Source organism: Pseudonaja textilis, chromosome 2 (assembly GCF_049901715.1).
Source record: "Pseudonaja textilis isolate UNSWEBS1 chromosome 2, rPseTex1.2, whole genome shotgun sequence".
NCBI lineage: Eukaryota > Metazoa > Chordata > Lepidosauria > Squamata > Elapidae > Pseudonaja > Pseudonaja textilis.
In genome coordinates this window covers 144,457,664-144,477,996 of record NC_141991.1, presented here as the reverse complement: position 1 = coordinate 144,477,996, position 20,333 = coordinate 144,457,664, and the positions used below count along the sequence as shown (strand labels likewise).

Here is a 20,333-nt window from a genome sequence, read left to right as displayed (position 1 = left end):
CTATACAAGCTAAAAAGCAAGGCGTTCAGAACAGCCACAGAGGAATGTCACACCAAGCACTCAAAACCTGAAAGACAATTATTCATTTTCAAGGGCAACAAAAAGAACTGACAAAACAAATTTTCAGAGATCCTGGACTGCCATCCCTATCATCCCCAGCCAGCACTGTCAATGGGGAAAGCTACAATAAATCTTTCAACGACAATATAGACTCAGCAACAGAACCGCATGGGACCTGTTACCTGTTCCCTCCTGCCCAAGGACATGCTTTCTGTATCTCTAATTTCTGGAAGATCAGGAAAACCATTGTCGACGTTTTGGGCAGCAGTTTATTTTGGGTAAGAAATAAATGCTCTGTTGAAATTACAGTGCAGCATAAAAGGTTTACACAGAGCTTTTCCTTAAAGAAAAATTACTAGATACAATGCACAGCCATTAGAAAAATCTTCCATGATTTCAAGACTAGGGCTTATATCTCCCCCCCAGCTAAGACTCTTTCATCCCATCCATCCGTTCTCCTCAAGACATACCAGTTTTACAATCAAACTGGTTCAATATCCGTTCTTTTTCCAAAGAAAACCACACATCTGAATTTCCAGGAAAACCACACAAATGAAATTCAGCACAGGTATGAGTGAGGAAAAAGAATAAATACAGCAGGTAGCACAGGTTTTGAACAGAGTTCTTTGGGTCTCCATCCCAATCTCCAATTCTCAGGATTATATTCAGGATTTGGGGGAGAAGAGCTGTGACAATTAAATGAGCATGAACAACATTCTATAAAAGTTGTTTCTCTTCTTTCCCTACCCTATAATCTTTCTGTTTTAGCAAAAATAATAATAAAATAAAATAAAGAAAATTCCAAAAACATAGGTGATACCAAAGAGATAATGATTGATCTCAAGTCACAATTAGTGGCAGCGGTGTCTGCAGCATGGAGTCATAGCATCACAATCCAAGCCTACTTCTCTTGTATGGTGTATACAATAGGAGGGCTTCAATTGCTATGCTACAACTCTCATCCTGCCTGCTTTGACTCTCCTATGGACATCCCTGATTAGTGGTCAGGGTGGGTGGGTGGCAGGATTGCCATCACTGAGCATCTGCCAGGACCTGACCCCATTGCAAACACTTATGGTCAGTTGGTTCTGCTCCTATTGCTATAGGACAGGGTGTCAAACTCATGTTGTCACAGTAGCACCACGTGACATATTGGGACCTTTTCCCCCTTCATAAACCGGGCATGGGCGTGGCCAGCACATGACGCATTCGGCCCGTGGGCCAGGAGTGTGACATCAGCCCTGCTATAGGAGCAGAAGAAGCATCAATCTGACTTCCATGGTTCTTTCTTTGCAGCAAAGCAAGCCAGGTGATCAGTGTCATGGTTGGTTCCCAAACTGATAAAGATTTTGGAGATTGCTGTAAGTTCTTCCACTACATGAAAGGATCAGCCAATTCACCAGTTCTCATGAAGATGATATGAATGAATGAATGAATGAATGAATGAATGAATGAATGAATGAATGAATGAAAATCTCCACCTTAATGTATTGTGGCACTATATTTGTTTGAGAAGAGAAACAGGATTTCTTATGATCCCTCCCTTCCCCTTCTTCTCAATTTCTTCTCAAACTTGTTGAAGAGGCTTCAGGAGAATTGTGTTTGGAAAATGGCTTTTGGTGTTAAGCAGATGCTGTTGCCTCAGAGTTTGGCAGTTGGTGGTAACAACAGCAAGAAGACAGTCCTATAGATCTCTTGGCCCAAGTCCCTCATGACAGCTAGCAACTGACCAGGGGTAAACTCACTCAGCCCATTGATTGAAGGCAAAACCACGGAACAGGGGCTGAAATTGATAGCCTTTTAAATGTTTACTGACAACCTCCATCACCATGACTTATTGACCTTGACTGTTGAAGTCCAACAACTTCTGCAAGACTAACTCATTGGTCTATTCTATCCTAGACAACTGAGACAATATTCAAACGTCCTTTCTCTTTCAGAATAACTCCTGTGGCCTCTTGTTCATCTACTGCAATCTCTTTGGTTGTTTACTTTGATTTGGACCACACTGCTTGTAGCAGTGCCATGTCTGCTTTAAAAGGTGAGCTCCAGCTCCAGGGAGAAAAAAAAAAACACAACCCACAATCCACTCAAATGCAAATACTGCATTGGAAGAGGAAGCATCAATTGAAATTCCTTGCAGTTCAAAAAGGCGAAACCTAGGTTTTTTGCAATGTTGCAGGAAAAGTGCTCACACTGCTTGATTCCAAGAGGTATTTCTTTGGTTGCCGAGCACCAAGTGGAGGGACAATAAAGTGTCTTAGGCCAGTTTCAATATCAATCTTTATCATTACAAAGAATGACTGATAACTTCCAGTCTGACCGGCTTCCTTTTGGTCACAAATCAATGTTCAATCTCTGTCCACCTTGAGGGTACAGCAGGAGGAGATCAAGTCAAAGGCAAGTTGGTAATTAGAAACTCTTAATTTAGATGTTTGTCTTTTTCTACTTTGCAGACGTCAAAAGGGAAAGTACATTTTTGCAACGGACAGGAAACAAATATGACAACCAGCTGTAAAAGAAACACCATAGATCCTTCCTCTCTACGTTCAAGGAGGATATACTTTGCTGGCACTGATTATAAATACGGATAGCATGAAATATTCATATAATCCCTAGGTACCAACTCATAGCATTTCCACTCCACTGGAAAGAAGATGCAGTAACCTTGCATTGCAGACTATCACACTACAGAAATGGTGAGCAGAGAATAGGCTGAGATGGGAAAATTGGACTGGCAAAATTCCCCGTGTCCAGGATGGGTGGAAGATGTTTTTGATGCATTGAAAGCATGTCTGCTGGCCAAGCCTGTTCTTAAGAAAGCCAAGAGAGTCAATAGCCCCACTCAATTTATTGCAGCGACATCCTCCACCAATAATGAAGATTTCAACAATGGGTGTGAGTGTGTATGGATATGATTTGGTTTGTCAGTGTAGGTTTCCCTTCTGCTGGATGCAGCACTACTCATATCCTTTCGTAAGAAGGAACTTGCCTGGATCTATACAGGAAGAGAAATAAACACCAGGCACAGTTGTGGGCTTGTGGCACGACAAGGCATTTTCACTTCATACCAGTTTGGCAACCACGAAGGACTGCAGGAATACTTAGCTTTAAATGCCAGGTTAATCCACTAAAATTTGCTTGGATTAACCAGCAGAAATCAAATTGCACTTGAAAAGTGTTTGAGTGAAGTGAAAGGGATGATTTTGGATTCTACTGTGTTAATATAATTTAGCAAGAGCTGTGTGCATCTATGACAAGGATATGAGATTTATGATCTAGGAGTGCTCTGGTGCCCAACTTACTCTGCAGCCTCCTGTCCCAAAGATCAAGCATCAGGTTTAGAGTTTCGTGGGTTTAAGTTTGTATTAAGCAAGGAAAAAACAACCCACGTCTTACAAAAATACAGAAAATAAGCCAGAAAATCCTGACACACACATATACACACACTTTGCATCACTGCCTTGCCCTTCAAATATAAAATATATTCCAATTTTCTTCTGTAGAAACATAGTGAGAGGGCAAAGGAAAAAGAAACAGGGAAGACCGGGTGAATAAGGATCCTGAGAACAACAGCTGTGCTTTTTGGGAATAAAACCCCACCACACCTATGTTTCTGTTCCTTAGAGCAGGCTGAGGAATTCTGAGTGTTGAAGTCCACCAGTCTTAAAGTTGCCAAGGTTGGAGACCCCTGCCTTAGAGGAATGAGGGCCTGTTGAAATTTCTGAACTCAGAGGGAGACCTGAATAAAGTCCCCAGAGTTCTATTCCTCTCCCATCAGACACCAAGGTAGAGTTAGAAATGAAAATAAATTAGGCAAATGCTCTCAATTTGTCTCATGTTTACTGGCTGAGGAATATGGATTTTGGAGACTAAGTTTGCATTGCAAAATGCTTGTTTTAATATTATACATAAATGAATAGCTTTGAAACGTAAGATTAATCAATTGGCCTTTCTAAAAAAACCATTGATATCTGCTATCCTTTAAAGATGATCCTTGCTCAGGACAATTTTTGTAAAAATCCATATCAAGCATCACCATTTTAGGATAGAGCAGCATGAATTCAGAAACCTAATAATTTTCCTATAGAACTGTCTTCATTTCCCTTTCTCTCCTCAACTCTCTCTTTTGGATATATTTCCAGGGTATATATATACCATGGGGCAGAAATTTATTTCCTCATTCTTTATAAAATGTTAAAAGTTTAAAAAAAAAAACCAAGCCCTACTGAGTTCTACTCCCAAGCAAATAGCTAGCAGACTGCAGCATTACTAATTTGTGGTAGAAGAAAAAAACTGCATAAGCAAAGCTATATTGAAGAAAACATTTGTAACAATAAATCTCATTCTTGTCAAGGCAATAGCAGGCTCTTCTGTTGGCAAATCTGCCCATTTCTCAAAGCCTTCGCTGCTGTCACCTGCTCTTCCATCCCAGGACTCTGGATCTCTTCCAAAACCATCAGAGTCACACCCTCCTCAAAGGCAAAACAGTTAGGCAATGATCATTCCTTCTTCAAAACCATGGACACCACTAAAGAGATTGAGTGACCGTTTCAGTATGAACCATGTTTCCCCAACACATGTTTCCTCAACACATGCTGAAAGACCACCACTGGCTGAGTTCACTAACATTCTAAATTATGATTTTAAAAAACCTAACCGTTGGGTTCCCCTTATTGCATTAAGCCAAAACCAAACACACTATGGCTTTGTGTGATTGTAGACTGCAGCTGCAAAGCCTTCCAAATGGGTAGTTTTTTGAATAGCAGATCAGTTATGAGCAAAACCACCTCCTTTCCTGAAACATTAAAACAGCTGCCTGCATGTGTGTGTTCATGCAAAAAAAAAAAAAAAACCCAGCTCACTCCTGCTGAGACTGTGAGTGACGGGGGAACTGCACACATGATAGCTATGAAGTCCTCTGAAACAGGATGCTAGAGGAAGTGGCTGCTTTCTGGGCTTCAAAGGCAAGGAGCTTTGTTTGCACCATTGCATACAGATCCCCCAAAGTAGAATGAACAGCATCACCAAACCTTTCTTTTTAAAAAAATTAAAAACACCCAGAATGACATTCCCCAGCCTAGTGCCCTCCCAGTGCACTGGGCTGCGATTCTCACTCTTCTTAGCCAGCAACACTGTTGACTGTGCTGGCTGGGGGAAATGGGAATTATCTTCCTACAGAGGTAGAGTGCACCAGACTAGGGATCTAAAATGCATCAAAGGTCTCCTGAGCCAAGCAAGTGATCGATCCCAGGGTGTTTTAGTTTGCAAAACCCTTTTTCAAGAGAAAAATGCTTGCCAAAAGCAAGTAGATGAGAACTGACTGCATTGAATAAAAGGAAATTTCTGTAGCAAGTTTTGAATGGGGAATGAAAGTATTGGCTGTGGTTCTATTTCCCTTGGATGACATCCCACATTAGTTTCCCAGCCATTGTTGTCTATCCATTGCAAAGCATCACCTGAAGGGTTAATATGACCTGTCCACTCTGGCCAAGGGAGAAGCTCTTCAGGACTTAATAAAAGGGGCCTCTTTTCATAGAAACAGATTTTGTTCTGTCAACTGGATTTCCAATTCAGCATGCAACATAATGAACAATTTGCAAAATTTCACTCTCAACAGTAGTTGAGGAAGAACCCTTTGTACACGCTCATACTTCTAAGCACAAGGTGTTCCCAATAGCAGGAGTATAACAACAATTTGGAGATCTTGGTGCCAAACTTCTAAAGTGGTTCAAAGAAAGCTATAGATTAGAAAACTCAGAATAAAAGAGTGCATCAAGGCTGCAATATTGTACCCTGACTATTATTAAGTGTTGTACTTTATGGTTTTTAACTCTTGGTGAATGTACCTTTTCTTTTATGTACGCTGAGAGCATTTGCACTAAGACAAATTCCTTGTGTGTCCAATCACACTTGGCCAATAAAGAATTCTATTCTATTCTATTCTATTCTATTCTATTCTATTCTATTCTATTCTAATTTCTGTTCTACCTAAAACAGAGCTGAAAGTCAGTGGTTCACTTCATATGCCATGCAAAGCCATTACTTGCTTAATCATGGTTTGTTAAACAAATCATAATTGGTGGATTGCACCATGCTAAGCCATAAAGAAGCAGACCATAATATGGCTTAGCTAAAATTCAATATATGGATTGTAAACCACATTTTTTGATTTAGTGTGCTAGGCAAACAAAGCCAATGCTTGAACCAATAAATCATTAGGCACCTAACAGCAAAATTCATTTCAGCAGTAGAATGAGGAATAATCCTATGAGAGAACAAGGAGGGGGCTCTGCAGATTGGGAAAAACGTGGATCTTCCTTAGGCCAAACCTGGCCCCATCTCAGAGATAAAGTCCATGTTCCACTGCAAATGAGAAAATCTCTGTTGAAGGGATCTCAGGAAAGACCTGAAAATTCAGGATCAGTATGAATTATTGGTTTGGCTTGTGGCAAGGCAGCTATTTATGTAGAAATCGGGAGCCCTCCACAGCCTGGCAGTCAACTAATACAGCATTCAGAGAACGATGGGGTTAATGATTCAGCAACACCACTGGGCTCTGGCTAGCTGGTTAGGTTGGCACTGCCATCTTTCATTTCACCCACAGCCTCAAAGTCCTGATAATTGCTTGCATAAAAATAGATGCATTCCTCTCCCGCACATACTTGTGATTCTGCTTTTCCATCAACTAACCATATCATTTGGCCTACATAATAAGTCTATTCAGTGGTAGCTCCTTGCTATGAAATTCTGCCTTTCTTTCTAAACAGAAAGTTGCCAAGGTTTATTCAACCCTGTGCAGGGCAATGTATATATACCATAATTCTGTGGAAGTACAGGTGAGGTTCTTGGGCAGTGGAGGTTCCTGAGAATTTCAATTTTCATTATAAAAAGAAGCAAGGTCCTAGTCCTTATGGTAATCTCAGGAGTCATGGTGAAAAGAGCTACAAGCAACAGCAAAATTGTGCCAAGTAAAAAATCACTATGGAAGCTTTGGTGTGAATACTTGCATTTTTCTTTGTTTTTTTAAAAAATAAATAACTGCATTTTGTTCTGAAGATTTGGGGTTCTTTGTATCCATATTTGCCCTCGTCAGATGCAAATGGCTGTAGCTACTGAATAGTGAGAAAATAGAATCTCAGAAACAGTCTAGTCATTGCTCCCACATGCCCAGTTAACAAGGGTTGAAAGTGGCAAGACAAAAATTGTGTAATCAAGAACCCCAAGCATGTTTCATCGGCATTCAAGTGTGAGAAAAGGCAACTTCAATTCTATCCCATTGAAAGGAGGAGAAACAGACGGAGGGCCTAAACTCTGGAACTATAAATATGGCTAGATTCCTAGATTCTGCAGTAGCTGTTCCTCACCATTAATTTGTTTTGCATCTACAATAAAAAGTGATTTGAGCCTCCTCCTCAAATTGTTGCTCATTGTATTGGTATTCCTAGAGAGAGATTTATTCCATGACTAGATGAAGTTTTGACATGAGCTCTTGAAATAGGTTGAATGGATGAGACAAACTGTACTCCATTTCAAACTATTTTATAAATTTCATCCCTATAAGACGTCCCAAATCTAAAGCTGGAGATCTTAAACATTTAAATGTTTTAAATGCTTAAGTGCAGACTGATCTTGAACCAACGAGGAATTCACAAGGATTTAATCTAATGCTGCCAATTTGAGGGCAGGGCAGCTGACTTTTCCCTGCCTTTTTTAAGGCACCTTGTGAACTATTTCATAACTGCAATTGAATTCAGGCTCCCCCACCCACCCACCCACCCCCCAAAATCCAAGTATTACCATCTTTTTAACCTCACCAGTATTTGCTTCTGAATTTTAAGTTTAAAAATTCTGAAAAGAAAACTGGTGCCAATCACCCTCCGCCCAAATGGAGCAAAGAAAGGATCCAGAATCTCTTGAGTTTAAAGATTTTGAAATAACCCACCAGTTCCCTTTTTGAGGTTGGGGAGCTGGTCAGATCAGTAGAGTTCAATGGGAAGCAGCCAGTAGCTCTTCTTCATTTTCACTAGTCCTTCCTCCTAATAATTCTTTACCCCTTAATTTAGCCCCCTTCCTTCTTTTTCAAGCCAAATTTCCATCCCCAAAGGGTCCATTCCTGCAGCCACGATTTTAACAGAATTCTGTTTCAGTGGCAGCCAGTTCTCTCCTCTCTCTGTGGTCCTACTATAAATAATTCAATTCCTACGTAGGCTTCTTCACTGCCTGGAAATTTATTTATTTCTTTCTCCTCCCTTTGGTTACACATTAAGTGACTTAGCCCATAAAGAGAAATTACTCAGCAACAACAATAAAAGCTCGGAATTGCTGACCTGGCTGCATCCAGGCTAGGGAAACCCAGCACTGGCATTGCCCCTGCAAAGTGGACAAACAGCCAAAGATGCCTTTCAAAACACCTCATGGTGGGGGGAGGGAGGGACAAAATTAAATTAAACTAAATTAAACAATCGTCTTCTTTGATGCAAAGATGGAGCGATGTCGAATAGAAAGAGCAGCCAGATGTACCCTGTTTCTCCAACAATACGGCCTCCCCCAATAGGAAGTCCCAGCATGTTTTATAGGCATGAAATGAAATTAAGCCCCTCCCCCCAAATTAAGGCCTATATTAAAACATGCAAAATGGGGGGGAATGGCGGGGGGTGGGGTTGCCATTAGGAAGTACTTTTGTTGCACACCCGGATATGGTGCTGCCTGCGTTGACCTCGGCATTGGTGAGGTACTTCGTATCGGAAGACCTTCTACCACCATTGCTTTCCCTTCTCCCTGTGCTGCCACAGTGTTTGGAGCAACGCCGCGGTGTTTGGCACAGCCAAGCGGCATTTGGTGCAACCACGCGCAGCAAGCCAGGGCTCCTCCCTGCAACCGGAGCCTGGCGGAGACACTCGGCTTCAGGTGCTGCTTCCCTGGCCGGTGGGTCTAGCAGAGACAGCCTGAAGCTGCCCGTCCCTTCCACCCCTCACCCACCCCGTCCTGGTCCACGCATCTCCAAACATGCTGGCAGCTCGAAACGTTGCAGCGGCATGGGCATTGGCGCTCACTTGGTGGGGTTCAGCTTGGAGGATGCGGCACGGGCCATTGCCTTGCCTCCCTGTCCACGGATGGGTGGGCGCTATCACTGCCTCGGGCAGCCTCTCCCAGTGGCCACTTCGGGGTCAGGCTGGAGGGACTTGGGAAGGAAGCCAAGCTCGGGTCGGCCCGGCTCTTTCACTTGGCAAGCAGGGCACACCCGCGGCTCGCTTTCCTGGCTCTGCCAAGCCCACCCAGCTCCGGTGTGGCCCTGGTGGGATGAGCGGATGGCCCGGCAGGGAGGCGCTCGCTGCTTTGGCCAGAGCTCCACCACCGGGCAGGAGGGCCTGCCTGTCAGCTGCGTTGGGCACCCCAGGCGAAGCTCTTTGCGCTCTGCCCAGTGCCAGGCAGGGATGGCAGCTGGGCGCTTCTCCCGGGGTGGGCCAATCCTGCACTGCGGCCCTGGAAGATTCGCCTCCCCGTGTGGGGTTGGGCTGCCCTCTTGGGCAGGGGAGGCTTTGTCGTACCGGTAGTGGGCGTCGTTTTTAAAAGAATGGGCTTTGCCTTTGAACGATTCCCGGGAAGGCGGCGACAGGAGCGCCTGAAGCTGTGTGTCTCCACTGGGTTCCGGTTGCAGGGAGGAGCCCTGGCCGGCTCAGCGTGGCTGCGCCAAATACTGCGTGGCTGCGCTGAATGCCATGGCGTTGCTCCAAATGCTGCAGCAGCATGGGAGAAGGGAAAGCAACGGTGGGGGAAGGTCTCCTGATACGAATTGCCCCACCAACACCAAGGTCCAGATCCAAGCCGTCGCCGCCCGCCTGCCCGAGGATGCAAGGTGGGGGCATTAAGTCACCCCCGAAAAGATGGCCTAGCCATTTTTTCGGGGCTTAAAAAAAAATAAGACCCAGCCTTATTATATGAGCAACAAGGTACCTTGAGCCTTTCTCTGAGTACATGTTGATGCCACCCATTCTGTGGCAAGGCACCCACTTATACAAGAAGCTGCAGCACCCCAGAGCTATTTTTAATTTGGACTTTTCTGCATGAAGGATGGTGTCCTGTCAGCTGAGTATGCGGGAAGACCAAGGGCTAGAAAACTGAGGGGAAGGAAAGCTGTCAGGAGATTGCTGCTAAGAATCCAGAAATCCATGAGCAAAAGAACATTGACGGAAAAGAGACAAACTGTACTGGGAACAGAAAGGAGAAGAGACAGGAAAGAGGAGGAAGAATGCAGCAGCCAGGGAAGTATGTACAACTTATTCTTCCTCAGGGCAAGACAAGCTAGGTGCCCCTGGCAGGATGGCACAGAAAGAATGCTGAATAACTGAGGACGTTGTCCAGAGGTCAGGCTGAAGAATGGAGAGCTGGAGAAAAGCTTCACCCAGGCCCTGGGGACAAGTATGGCAGCAAGCAACAGCAAGAATATTCTGGAAACGGTGATCCAGCCAGCCTTCCCAAGCCAACCTACCTCCAAATGTGTGAAGACTACCATTCCCATCATTCCATGCATGCATGACCTTGTTGGGGAAGTCCCTGAACTGCCCTTTTAGAGTCTGAGGGGGTCTCCTGTATTTTCAAAAACTGTGCAAAAAAAGTCTATATGAGGTAGTAACAGCAGCAATCTGAACTAGCAAGGCAATTTAGAGAGGTCAGTCTCACAGATGGATCTAAATTAAGTGGCCAACTGTTGCAGTAAGCTTGATTGCCTGATATGATTCACTGGATCCATTAAGCATTAACATCAATCCTGAAAGGTAATTCACTCTATTCCCATTTTACAGGTGGAGAATAGAAATGACAAGGTAGGGCAAGGGCCTTCAAACTTGGCAAGTTTAAGACTTGTGGACTTCAACTCCCAGAATTTCTGAGCTAACATGACTGGAAGAGGAATTCTGGGCGTTGAAGTCCACAAGTCTTAAAGCTGTCAAGTTTGAAGACCCCTGAGGTAGGACCTTGTTAATTTTTGCCCACAAATGGATTTCTCCAGCTATCTCAGAAGCTCAGTTCCACGATTTTCCTGCCTGTGTGACAAAAGTCCAAGGCCAAAGACTGCTGAGGAATGGCTGCTGTGACTTAATATTACACACTAGTCCACACCAGAGCCTCCCAGAGTAGGCCCACATCTAGATGAGCAGCTCATAAATTTAATAATAAATAAAATTGTACATTCCTTCTAGAAAGCATACCCAAGGTAATATTTGGCAACAGCAGGAATTCTTGATTTGTTATTTATATGACTCCTAGAAAAATACATTCTATCCAAACTACTAAGACCGTCCATCATCGGGGCTCTCTGCAAAGAGCTTTTCCCACCCAGGAAAGCAGGAGTCCCACTGGGATCTCATGGGGGAAGGAAAAAGCTGTGCCTCTGCCAAGCTAAAAGAGCTGCAGAGCCACAGGGATTACTGTGGTGATTAATGGTGAGTCTGGTTTAATATTATGTCGCTTAAAGTATCAAAGGCTGGCCCATGGGCACCCAGCGGAACAAGAAAGGGCTGCCATAGAACAGGCAAGGGAGAATGCCACGAAGACAAAGAGAGACTTTATTCTGGGTGGAGATGGGGGTACCAGGAGACCTCGCTTCCTAGCCCAATTCCTGAGGGGGAAAGCAGCTCAGATGCCTCGGTGCCCCTTTATGTGGAAACAGAGGCTTTCACAGACGTCTTCAGGGCTTGGAACTGGGAGTGGGTATGTTTGCTGACAGCGGGTGTCTCTCTGGCACAAGGGCAAGCAAGTTATTAAAACTTAATTGAGCAGGATGGGAACAGGGCAGATAATTAAACTTCCCAGTAATGGGAACCATCAGATTTTGGGAGAGGAGAGTGGAATGAGAAGCAGGGCTTTGTGGCTTAGTTGAGAATAGGAAAAGAGTTGGGAGTTATGGCTGGGATTTATTGGGAAGGGTAATTCTCCACAGAGGCCTAGTAGAGACTGGGAAGGAGGGGAACCAAGAGTTCTTGCTAGCTCAGCTGCTGACACTGGGGAAATGTTATAGCAACCAGTGGATCCTCATTAAGTTTAGACACAGCAGAGAACGAAGATTCTTTTCATTCAAACTAGTCGCCACCTGTTCATGCTCCTTTCTTCCTTCTCCTCTTTGCCAGACTCCCAACAGTCCTGATCCTGAAGGATCGGCCTTCAGTCCCAACCTGGCCCACTTCCAACATAGAGCGAATCAAGGCTCCATTTTTCCTTGTCTGGAGGCACAATCTACCCTTTCATGATTCAAAACCGTCAGGAAATCACCATATGGATACATTCTGAATCAAAAACGAGCACGTATCAGAGCTTCCCTCTACCATAATAATTTCTTCTATCCTAAACCCCTGCTGTGTTTCTGGCCAACCCATCATTGCACTGAACTATCAGCCGCACAGTCAGAATATGGAAAAATGGAAGTGATCGTTGGTGATTGCCTTAACAAATCCATCAGCCAGATTTTCAGTTTGAAGCAGAAACACTAATTCCAGTTGGTAAGATAATAAATAATTTACTGATCTCTGAGAAGTGGATTATTTCTTTCCTTCCTTTCTTCCTTCCTTCCTTCCTTCCTTCCTCCCTCCCTCCCTCCCTCCCCCCTCCCTTCATCAGAATTAAGCCAAAAAATTCCCAGTAAATGACACTAACTTCTTATCTAGCCTTTTTCCTTTCCCCCGATTCTTTATTTTCAACCAGAGTCCTAGTATCTGATATAGCAGCACTTATATTTTCTCTCTCTGTAGTCAAAATCTCTTTCTCTTATCCTTTGCTGGTAGAGATTCATAAGCGAATGTCAAGCGGATTTAGGAAATTTGGTCAGGCAGACTGAGAATGGCTCCCAGGGAGGCTTGAAGCCTGAGAGCCCTCTTCTTGGAAATTAATAGTTGGCCAAAGGATTGTTCTGGACAACTTCTGAAAGTACTCCCAGTATATCTGACCAGATTCTTCAAATCTCCTTGACATTTGCCTTTGGCTCTCCAGAACTCACTCCTTTCTAACTGCCCTTTCTGTTACCCTGGACCAACTCCAGAGATTGTTGTTAGTGTAAATTGGGGGTAATTCCAGACATTACTACCCTTGGAGAATCTTACAGGGAGAATTAAAGAATTAAAAATAAAAATAGGTTTCACACAGTCTCAACACACGTTCATTAGTTCTCTCAGATGGAAGCCGATGGATTATAAAAACTCCCCAACTTTGATTCTACGCTGAAATCTTGTGGCAGCCTGAATGCTCCCAGGAACGATGAAACAAAATAGGTACAAAAATAGATGCCAGAAATAACGATGCATTGGAATATAGGAAAGCCCTTTGTTAATAATAAACCTAGTAGCATCGCATAGCCTCAGGGCTTCCTGCAGACTTCCAAAAGCCCTTGATCTATACCACCCTGAATCTTTCAAAATAGCCACCCACATCTTGCTTTTTCTCACAGAACCTTCTTTTTCTGACAATGTCTCAATTTCTCTTTATATTGTAAATGAACCTTTGAGAGAAGGAACTTGTTTTTTTGCTAATGGTAAATTATAAAGTGCTACGTATTATGTAAGGTACATCAATAACAACATGATTTTAATAACTTAGTAATAATTTGATTTAACCTCTTAATTCTAAAAATGATCATACGGTACTAACCCCATCATGGAATGTGAATCCTGGAAAGCCCCAGAAATGAACTGGAACTAAAATTTTATACAGATCTTGAGGCACTAGATTTCTATTCCTGTTCTAATGTAACACATGATATGCAGTGGAATTCAGAGGAAAAAGGGAATCAATCAGTTGACTGAATAAAATAAATCTCTGAAGGCTGCTGACATTCTGAAGTACCAGACCACCAGTTTCAACATTTAAAAATCCAACCGGCAAGTATGCATGCACAAGAGCACCCAAAATCACTTTTTGATTTTCCAGAATACAGTTCTAGAATGCATACAAATCCCCCAATGTTGTAGTTTAAAAGGGAAGATTAGTGCTTCTGTACAGCAGCCGGAGCTATGATTACAAGTCAGCACATTGTGTACAGAATAGTGAAATGGAGGAAATGTTATATTTGAAAGAATAGGATAAAGTTTTCATCCATAACAGATGCAAAAATGATGCTTCTAGTTTTGAGGGAATAGATCCACATATTTATACATCTTTCCTAAAGCCACCCTTCCTTCCCTCCCTCCCTCCTTCCTTCCTTCCTTCACCCATTGCCCTTTTAGTTTGCAACTCCCATTTATTTGACCTCAATAGGTTCCATCATTTCTCTTGGTTCTCATATGGGTGCCTTCTCACCTTCCCCTAATGATAAAGATACTTTTTTGACAGTAACTCCTTGAAGATAATGCCACATTGATCTCAGAATCCTCTAAAGGTGAGAGCACATGTTTTCTCTTTCATTTGGCAGAGCCATCTTTTTTCCACCACTTTATAAAAGCGTCTGGGGAAGAGGCTATTTGGACCCCATTGTAGATGACATAACTTCCAAACCAATATAGTGACCTGTATGGACTCAATACTTACCCATCTCCTAAATGGTTTGGCTTTTACGTCTATTCTGGAAACTGACAAGCTCTTAATTCTCACAGCTCATTATCTGACAGCTTGGACTTGGGGCACATTAATTAACAAGGAAGTCAGGATGCCATTAGACATCAACTTGATAATCAACTTTCAAAAGAAGTGTAATTAGAGGGTTTTTTTCCCTATTTGAGCAGGGAAAAGAATGAGATAAATAGTGTAGAGTGGAGGCCTTAAGGCCATGTCTGAAAGAGGGGAACTCACCCAAGTGTGGTCATGGTGACGATAGTGTACCAGAAGGCAGCAGGGATGCTGGTGAAGTTGGTCTCCGTTGTGCTCTTCTCGGCATAGAACATAACTGTAGCAAAGATGATGATAGCCATAGTGAGGGAGAAGAGAAGGAAGCCCAACTCAGAGGCACAGCTCTTAAGAGTATAGCCCAGGATCCTTAGGCCCTGTGAGTGGCGTGAGAATTTGAAGATGCGGAAGACACGGAAGACTCTCAGGGTCACAAAGGCCCCAGAGACGTTTTCATTTTCTGGCATCACCAGCCCAATATAATAAGGCATGATGGCCACAACGTCAATGATACTCATCACACTCTTCATGAACTTAAATCGACTTGGGGCAGCAAAAAGCCGCATGAAATACTCAAAAGTGAAGATGAGGACACAGGCTGTGTCCATGCAGAAGAAAGCTTTGGGGAAACGATCCCCACACGACATGCTTCTCTTCTGCCCAGGAGCTGGCCGGCATGGGATTGTCTCCACCACATTGGCAATGACCGAGACGGCAATGAAGAAACCAGTCACATAGTAGAAGACCAAAGCCATAGTGCTGGTGTGGGGGTTCTCGAATGCTCTCCAGAGCTGTTGGCGGAATGTGCTATCTGGCGGCAAGGCAGTGTCCGTGGCAATCTCGGCTTCTTCATCCTCAGCCAGGCGCTCTGCATTCTCCTTCTTGCGATCTCGGTATTCTTCCAAGCAGCAGTCACCAATCAGCTCTGGGATGATTCCATAAAAGGACAGCTCTTCGTCAAAGGCCTGTATGCACTCCTGGCGGGGGTAATGGAGCCTGCCGGTACGATAGAAGTTGAGAATGTGCCGAAACATCTCTGGGTCGCGATCAAAGAAATATTCCTTGCTGTCTTCGTCAAAAAAGAATTCCTTCTCGGAACTGCCTAACAAGGTATCTGGATAACGGTCAAGGGTATTCTTCCACGTTTGGAAGCGTTTTCCACTAACGTTGACCACTAAGATTTCATCATGGCGGCGTTTATTATCGAGAGGAGGTTTGGGCATAGGCTTCTTGGCCAGTGGGAGCCAGCCCACAGCTGCTGCCCGAGCAAAGGGCAGCCAGGTTGCCACTCCAGCAGCCATACTGTATAAGCTGTATCACCATCAAATCCTTTATGCGCTAAGACTCTTGGTAAATAGGGGCTATCTAGTGGAAAGGTGCCTGAAATAATTCTTCAGCTGGTTACTTTGGTCAGTTGCAACCATAAGTCAGTGACTTAGAAGGTCTCATAGCATCTGAATTAGTACTGTCTAAAATATCCAAGCACAACAAACTATCCCAAAAAGTGACGTTTTTCTCCTGTGCAAAAATATCCAAGCTGTTTTCAGTGGTTGTTAACAAATCTGGATGCATTCGAGAACCTGCCGCCAAACAGCATTCCAGCTCTGTATTCAGATCAAGATGCTGTACTATCAATAATTGTGGAATCAGAAAGAGATAATGCAGCTGACAGGGGTCTTCTCCATATTTTGTGCCTGGTGACAGATTAATTTGACCATTTGGTCCTGTCCAGACTGAACATAATGGACACTCCTCTTGGGAAACCTGCAGTGAATTATATCATTCTGCTGTTCTTTGTCTTTTGATCCTTTCTTCCTGTTGGCAGAGAAAATGGATGGCAGGATACCAACATGGGATGGGAAGGTAGGAGAAAGGGGCTCAGTTGATATCTTCACCTTTAGGGAGGACGCACATTGCTGTAGAAAGAGGTTGGGGGGAGACAGAGAGAGAAATAGAAAAACAACAAACTATGAGAAAGAAATAACTGCATGCCATTAGATTATGGCATTTGGAGTGAATGCAGCAGTTCTTAAGTTATTAAGTCTTGCTTCTGAAAAGGAGAATCCCAAAATGCTACATGAGAAATATGGTTTAATTAACTGCTAATCCTAAGAGGCACCAGTTTGGGATCCAATCTTTTGACTGCGTTTTTGGAAGAGAAACCTAGAAAGTGGTCAAAGGAATGAAATCCACAATTGCACACCATCCCCGAGGAAGACATCTGGAAATCAGCTCTTAGAAAACTATGTAAATCCTTCTCCTAAGCTAGAACAGCATCTAGGAATCTAAAGCTCAAATGATTAGAGAAGCCAACAGGACTTATTTCATATTGTAAGAGTCAAAAGGCCACTGACAGAAAAGTATGATGTCTCTTCATAATGCTGTGTCCAAGATGTGGCATGAGGAAGCTTTGTCAAAGAGTTTGGCAGAGGCAAGGGAACACTTGTCATTTCTCCGTACCTACTAGGGGTGTGAAAACTGCTGTTTCTCAGGGCAAACTAACAACAGCCCCAGAGAAGAGAGATTGGGGAGAGAAAAGAGCATTTCTCAGGAAACACCCGCAGGATCCAAACAAACTTTCCCATTTAGTTGTGCCAAGAGTTCCCACCTCTAACTGGAAGCTAGACTCAAACTACTGACATGCCCACATCTTTATAAACAATTTGAATTTTTTTTAAAAAAAATCCAACAAATTAAGGTGCAGGGGAAAACTGGGAGGGGGATGGGAATCAAGAAAAGAAGATGACCAGAATTTGGGCAGGAGGAAAAGGAAGAACAAGGCAAGTTTGAAAATGGAAAAAAAAAAACAAGATCCTTGTGGGAAGGAAGGAAGGAAGGATGGAAGGAAGGAAGGAAGGAAGGAAGGAAGGAAGGGCAAATTTAGAGAAGGCGGTGATCTCTGATGGAATGGTGGCAACTCGGAGGAGTAAAGCATTCAAATCTAAGACGCTGAAGGCATGAACAAGCCCAATCTAACTGGTATGTGGAGTAATTGGGGTGGGGTGGGGAGGCTAACGCAAGGCTCTTACCCCGGAGACTGTCCGAGAAGCAGGCAGTAGCCTGACCACCGCAAACCCCGGTGTGTGGTAATGGGATTCGGGTTAGGAGGTGCCGAGCCGCCCCCAGGACGCAAGCCACAAGGCTCCGGTTGCCCTCGGCGGTGCCGATCCTCATCGCTCCCTTCGGCTCGCCCGTCTGACTGTGCCTCGCTCCCACCCTCCGGGCGCCGTGTGTGTTTGTGTATCTGAGAGTGTGTGTGCGCGAGTGTGGGTGAGCTGCATTCGTCAGGGAGGGGGGCAGAGCGAGCGGTTGGCAGCAGTGAGTGGCTGCATCGCAGGCGGCGGAGGCGCGCACCCCAGGCAAAGCTCGGGCCGGCCGGGGGCCAGCAGGAGCTGGGAAGGAAGGGAAGACGCAGCCTGGGGAGGGAGTGGTGGTGGTGGTGGCCGCAAGAGTCTGGGAAGACGGAGGCGGCAGGAAAGGAATGGGATGAATGGCCCGGAATGGAGGGAAGAACAAAAAACAGGGAGAGGCGGAGGAGTTCAACAGGAGAATGAAGCAAAAACCCAGAATGGATACAGAGGAAGAACCTGGCTGGCGTGAAGAGGCAAAAAAAAGGGACCGGGACCGGGAAAAGAGCTTCCTGACTGAGATCACGTAGGGAACAAATAAATAAATAAACCGGACATCTTAAGAGTGCATCGAGCGTGGCCGGGATGCTCTGGAGACCGGTCAGAAACTAGAGATGGGCAGCTGCAGGAGGCGGGAAGCGGGGGCAGGTGGGGGGGGGAGGCTGGAAGAAGTGCCCGATCAACAGATAGCATCTTCAAGCCACAGAAAGGTGCTTAGACACCTGAGGCGGAAGGAGGCAGAAGCCCGGGATGGGCCAGCCAAGCAGGTGGGAAAGAAATCCGGAAGACCGTCGAGACCAGGCAAGCAGAAAGGACGCCCGGGCCCTTCAAACGCCTTGAGGAATCAGGCGTGTGTGTCGTCCCGCCCTCCCCGCCCCCCCGGTCCACTATCAAGGGATCCCCCCCCACGCGTCCTTCTCTTTCCCCTTTTGCTCCTGCTGGAAACCTGCTTCCCAGGGCTGCTCTTCAGACCTGTGGTTTGTGTTCCGCAAGCTGCGCGCAGGGCTGCCGCCTTAACGTTTAGGAGCCTCCATAAGGAATTTCAAATTTGGTGCCTTGCAGGATAAAGTACAAAGAGGGGGAGGAGGATCAGGGGAAAGAGAGGGCAGAATATCGCTCCAGCGCGGGTGGGGCGAGGTTCTCTCAATGAATCTGGGCTGCCGCTCCTCCCTTCTGATCCCGGCACAGAAACATCCCGGGCTTCTCCCTCACAGCGCCCCCTCTGGCGATCCCGGGGAGCGGTGCTCCGTCTGAACCCCGGCTCTTCTTGTAAGAGCGCGCCCCGCATTCTGACCGTTGGGTTCATACAGATTCCGCAAAATCGAAACGGGGTGACAAGATCCCAAGGGGGACTGTTCTCCCTCTTAAGACTAACACCCTCCCCCCCAAAATAATAATCCCCCTTCCCTTGAGGAAGGCTGGGAAGGGATGGTTTTCAACATCCAAATTTCTTTTCTGGTATGGGAGCAAAAGTAGCAGCAGGGCCTACACTTGGCACAAATCAGGGACCCTACATTTGGTTAAGTTCTTGATCCTGCTGGAATGCTGTGAAGTGTTTTTTTTTTAAATTTCCCTTCATCTGAACTAATACATACAGGCCTGGAGATTAACAATAAGTAAGTAACACAGAGAAGACAATGTTTTATTAAGTTAATGTTATGATTGCTGTGGTGTTTTTATGATTTCTAAGTTTTACTGTTTTATTGATTTGTTTTTGTTTTTAATTGATATATGCTTCTCTGAGTGCCTCTTGGCAGAAACAGCTACTTGCAAGTGCAATAAATCAATGATATCTCTTCATCAATCTACATCATGCAGTATAAAATAGCAAAAAAAAAACACCAAAAAATTATCTGCCCAAAAAAGCATGCAGTTGCAACTTTTGTCACTCCTAGTTCTTCACACTCTGTGTCTAGGATGAACTCTCATTCCCCCATCACTTCTGAAGCCAACCCAACTCACCCAATACCATCATCTTCTCTTCCTGCTTAGTTCTTGGTTTTTGATAATGGCAAGCCTGTAACATAAATGAAAGGGAGAATTATTGCTTCATTCACATGATAGGAAACTTGCTCTATTTATTGTAGGAATTCCTAGCAGGACAACCATGGGCTATAATATGCAGGTAGGAATCTTTTTTGCATGGTAACATAAAATGTAATAATGCAAAGCTGCCCTATAGCAAACCATCAACATCATCTTTATTCTGAGAATGTCCTTGGGCCCCACATGAGTCTCTTAAACTTCCATAGAATTAAAATGAAAGCTGCAAGTATCCCAAACTATAGTTTGTAAAGTTGTTCATATGGCAAAAAAATGGACAATAGGAAGAAGTAGAAGGGGAAAGTCCTGCAAAAGTGTAAGTGTGTGTGTGTGTGTGTTTAGGGGGAGAAATACAAGGGGCAGATGAGTAGGATTTTAATATAGCAAGTGCTTTGTAACCTATTTTGTTCCCTGGGCAAAATCAACGGCAAACTCCCTAGCAACTCTTTTGTGACCATATTCACAACATATTCCCCATATTCTTAATTTCCCCCAGTCTCCATCCCAAGGTTA

At 44.4% G+C, this 20,333-nt stretch overlaps 1 protein-coding gene across 1 annotated transcript in view; it reads right to left on the bottom strand.

Annotated features, from left to right (window-relative positions):
- KCND1 (potassium voltage-gated channel subfamily D member 1) overlaps window positions 1-17,872 on the bottom strand; it is a 55,370-nt gene extending 37,498 nt beyond the window's left edge. Inside the window, exons 1-2 of the mRNA XM_026711488.2 lie at window positions 17,679-17,872; window positions 14,836-16,565 (exon numbers count right to left, since the gene is read on the bottom strand). Of these exons, the coding sequence (XP_026567273.1) occupies window positions 14,836-15,950 (1,115 nt within the window). The 5' untranslated portion in view covers window positions 15,951-16,565; window positions 17,679-17,872. The remainder of the gene's footprint in view (window positions 1-14,835; window positions 16,566-17,678) is intronic.
- Window positions 17,873-20,333: the final 2,461 nt, after the last annotated feature.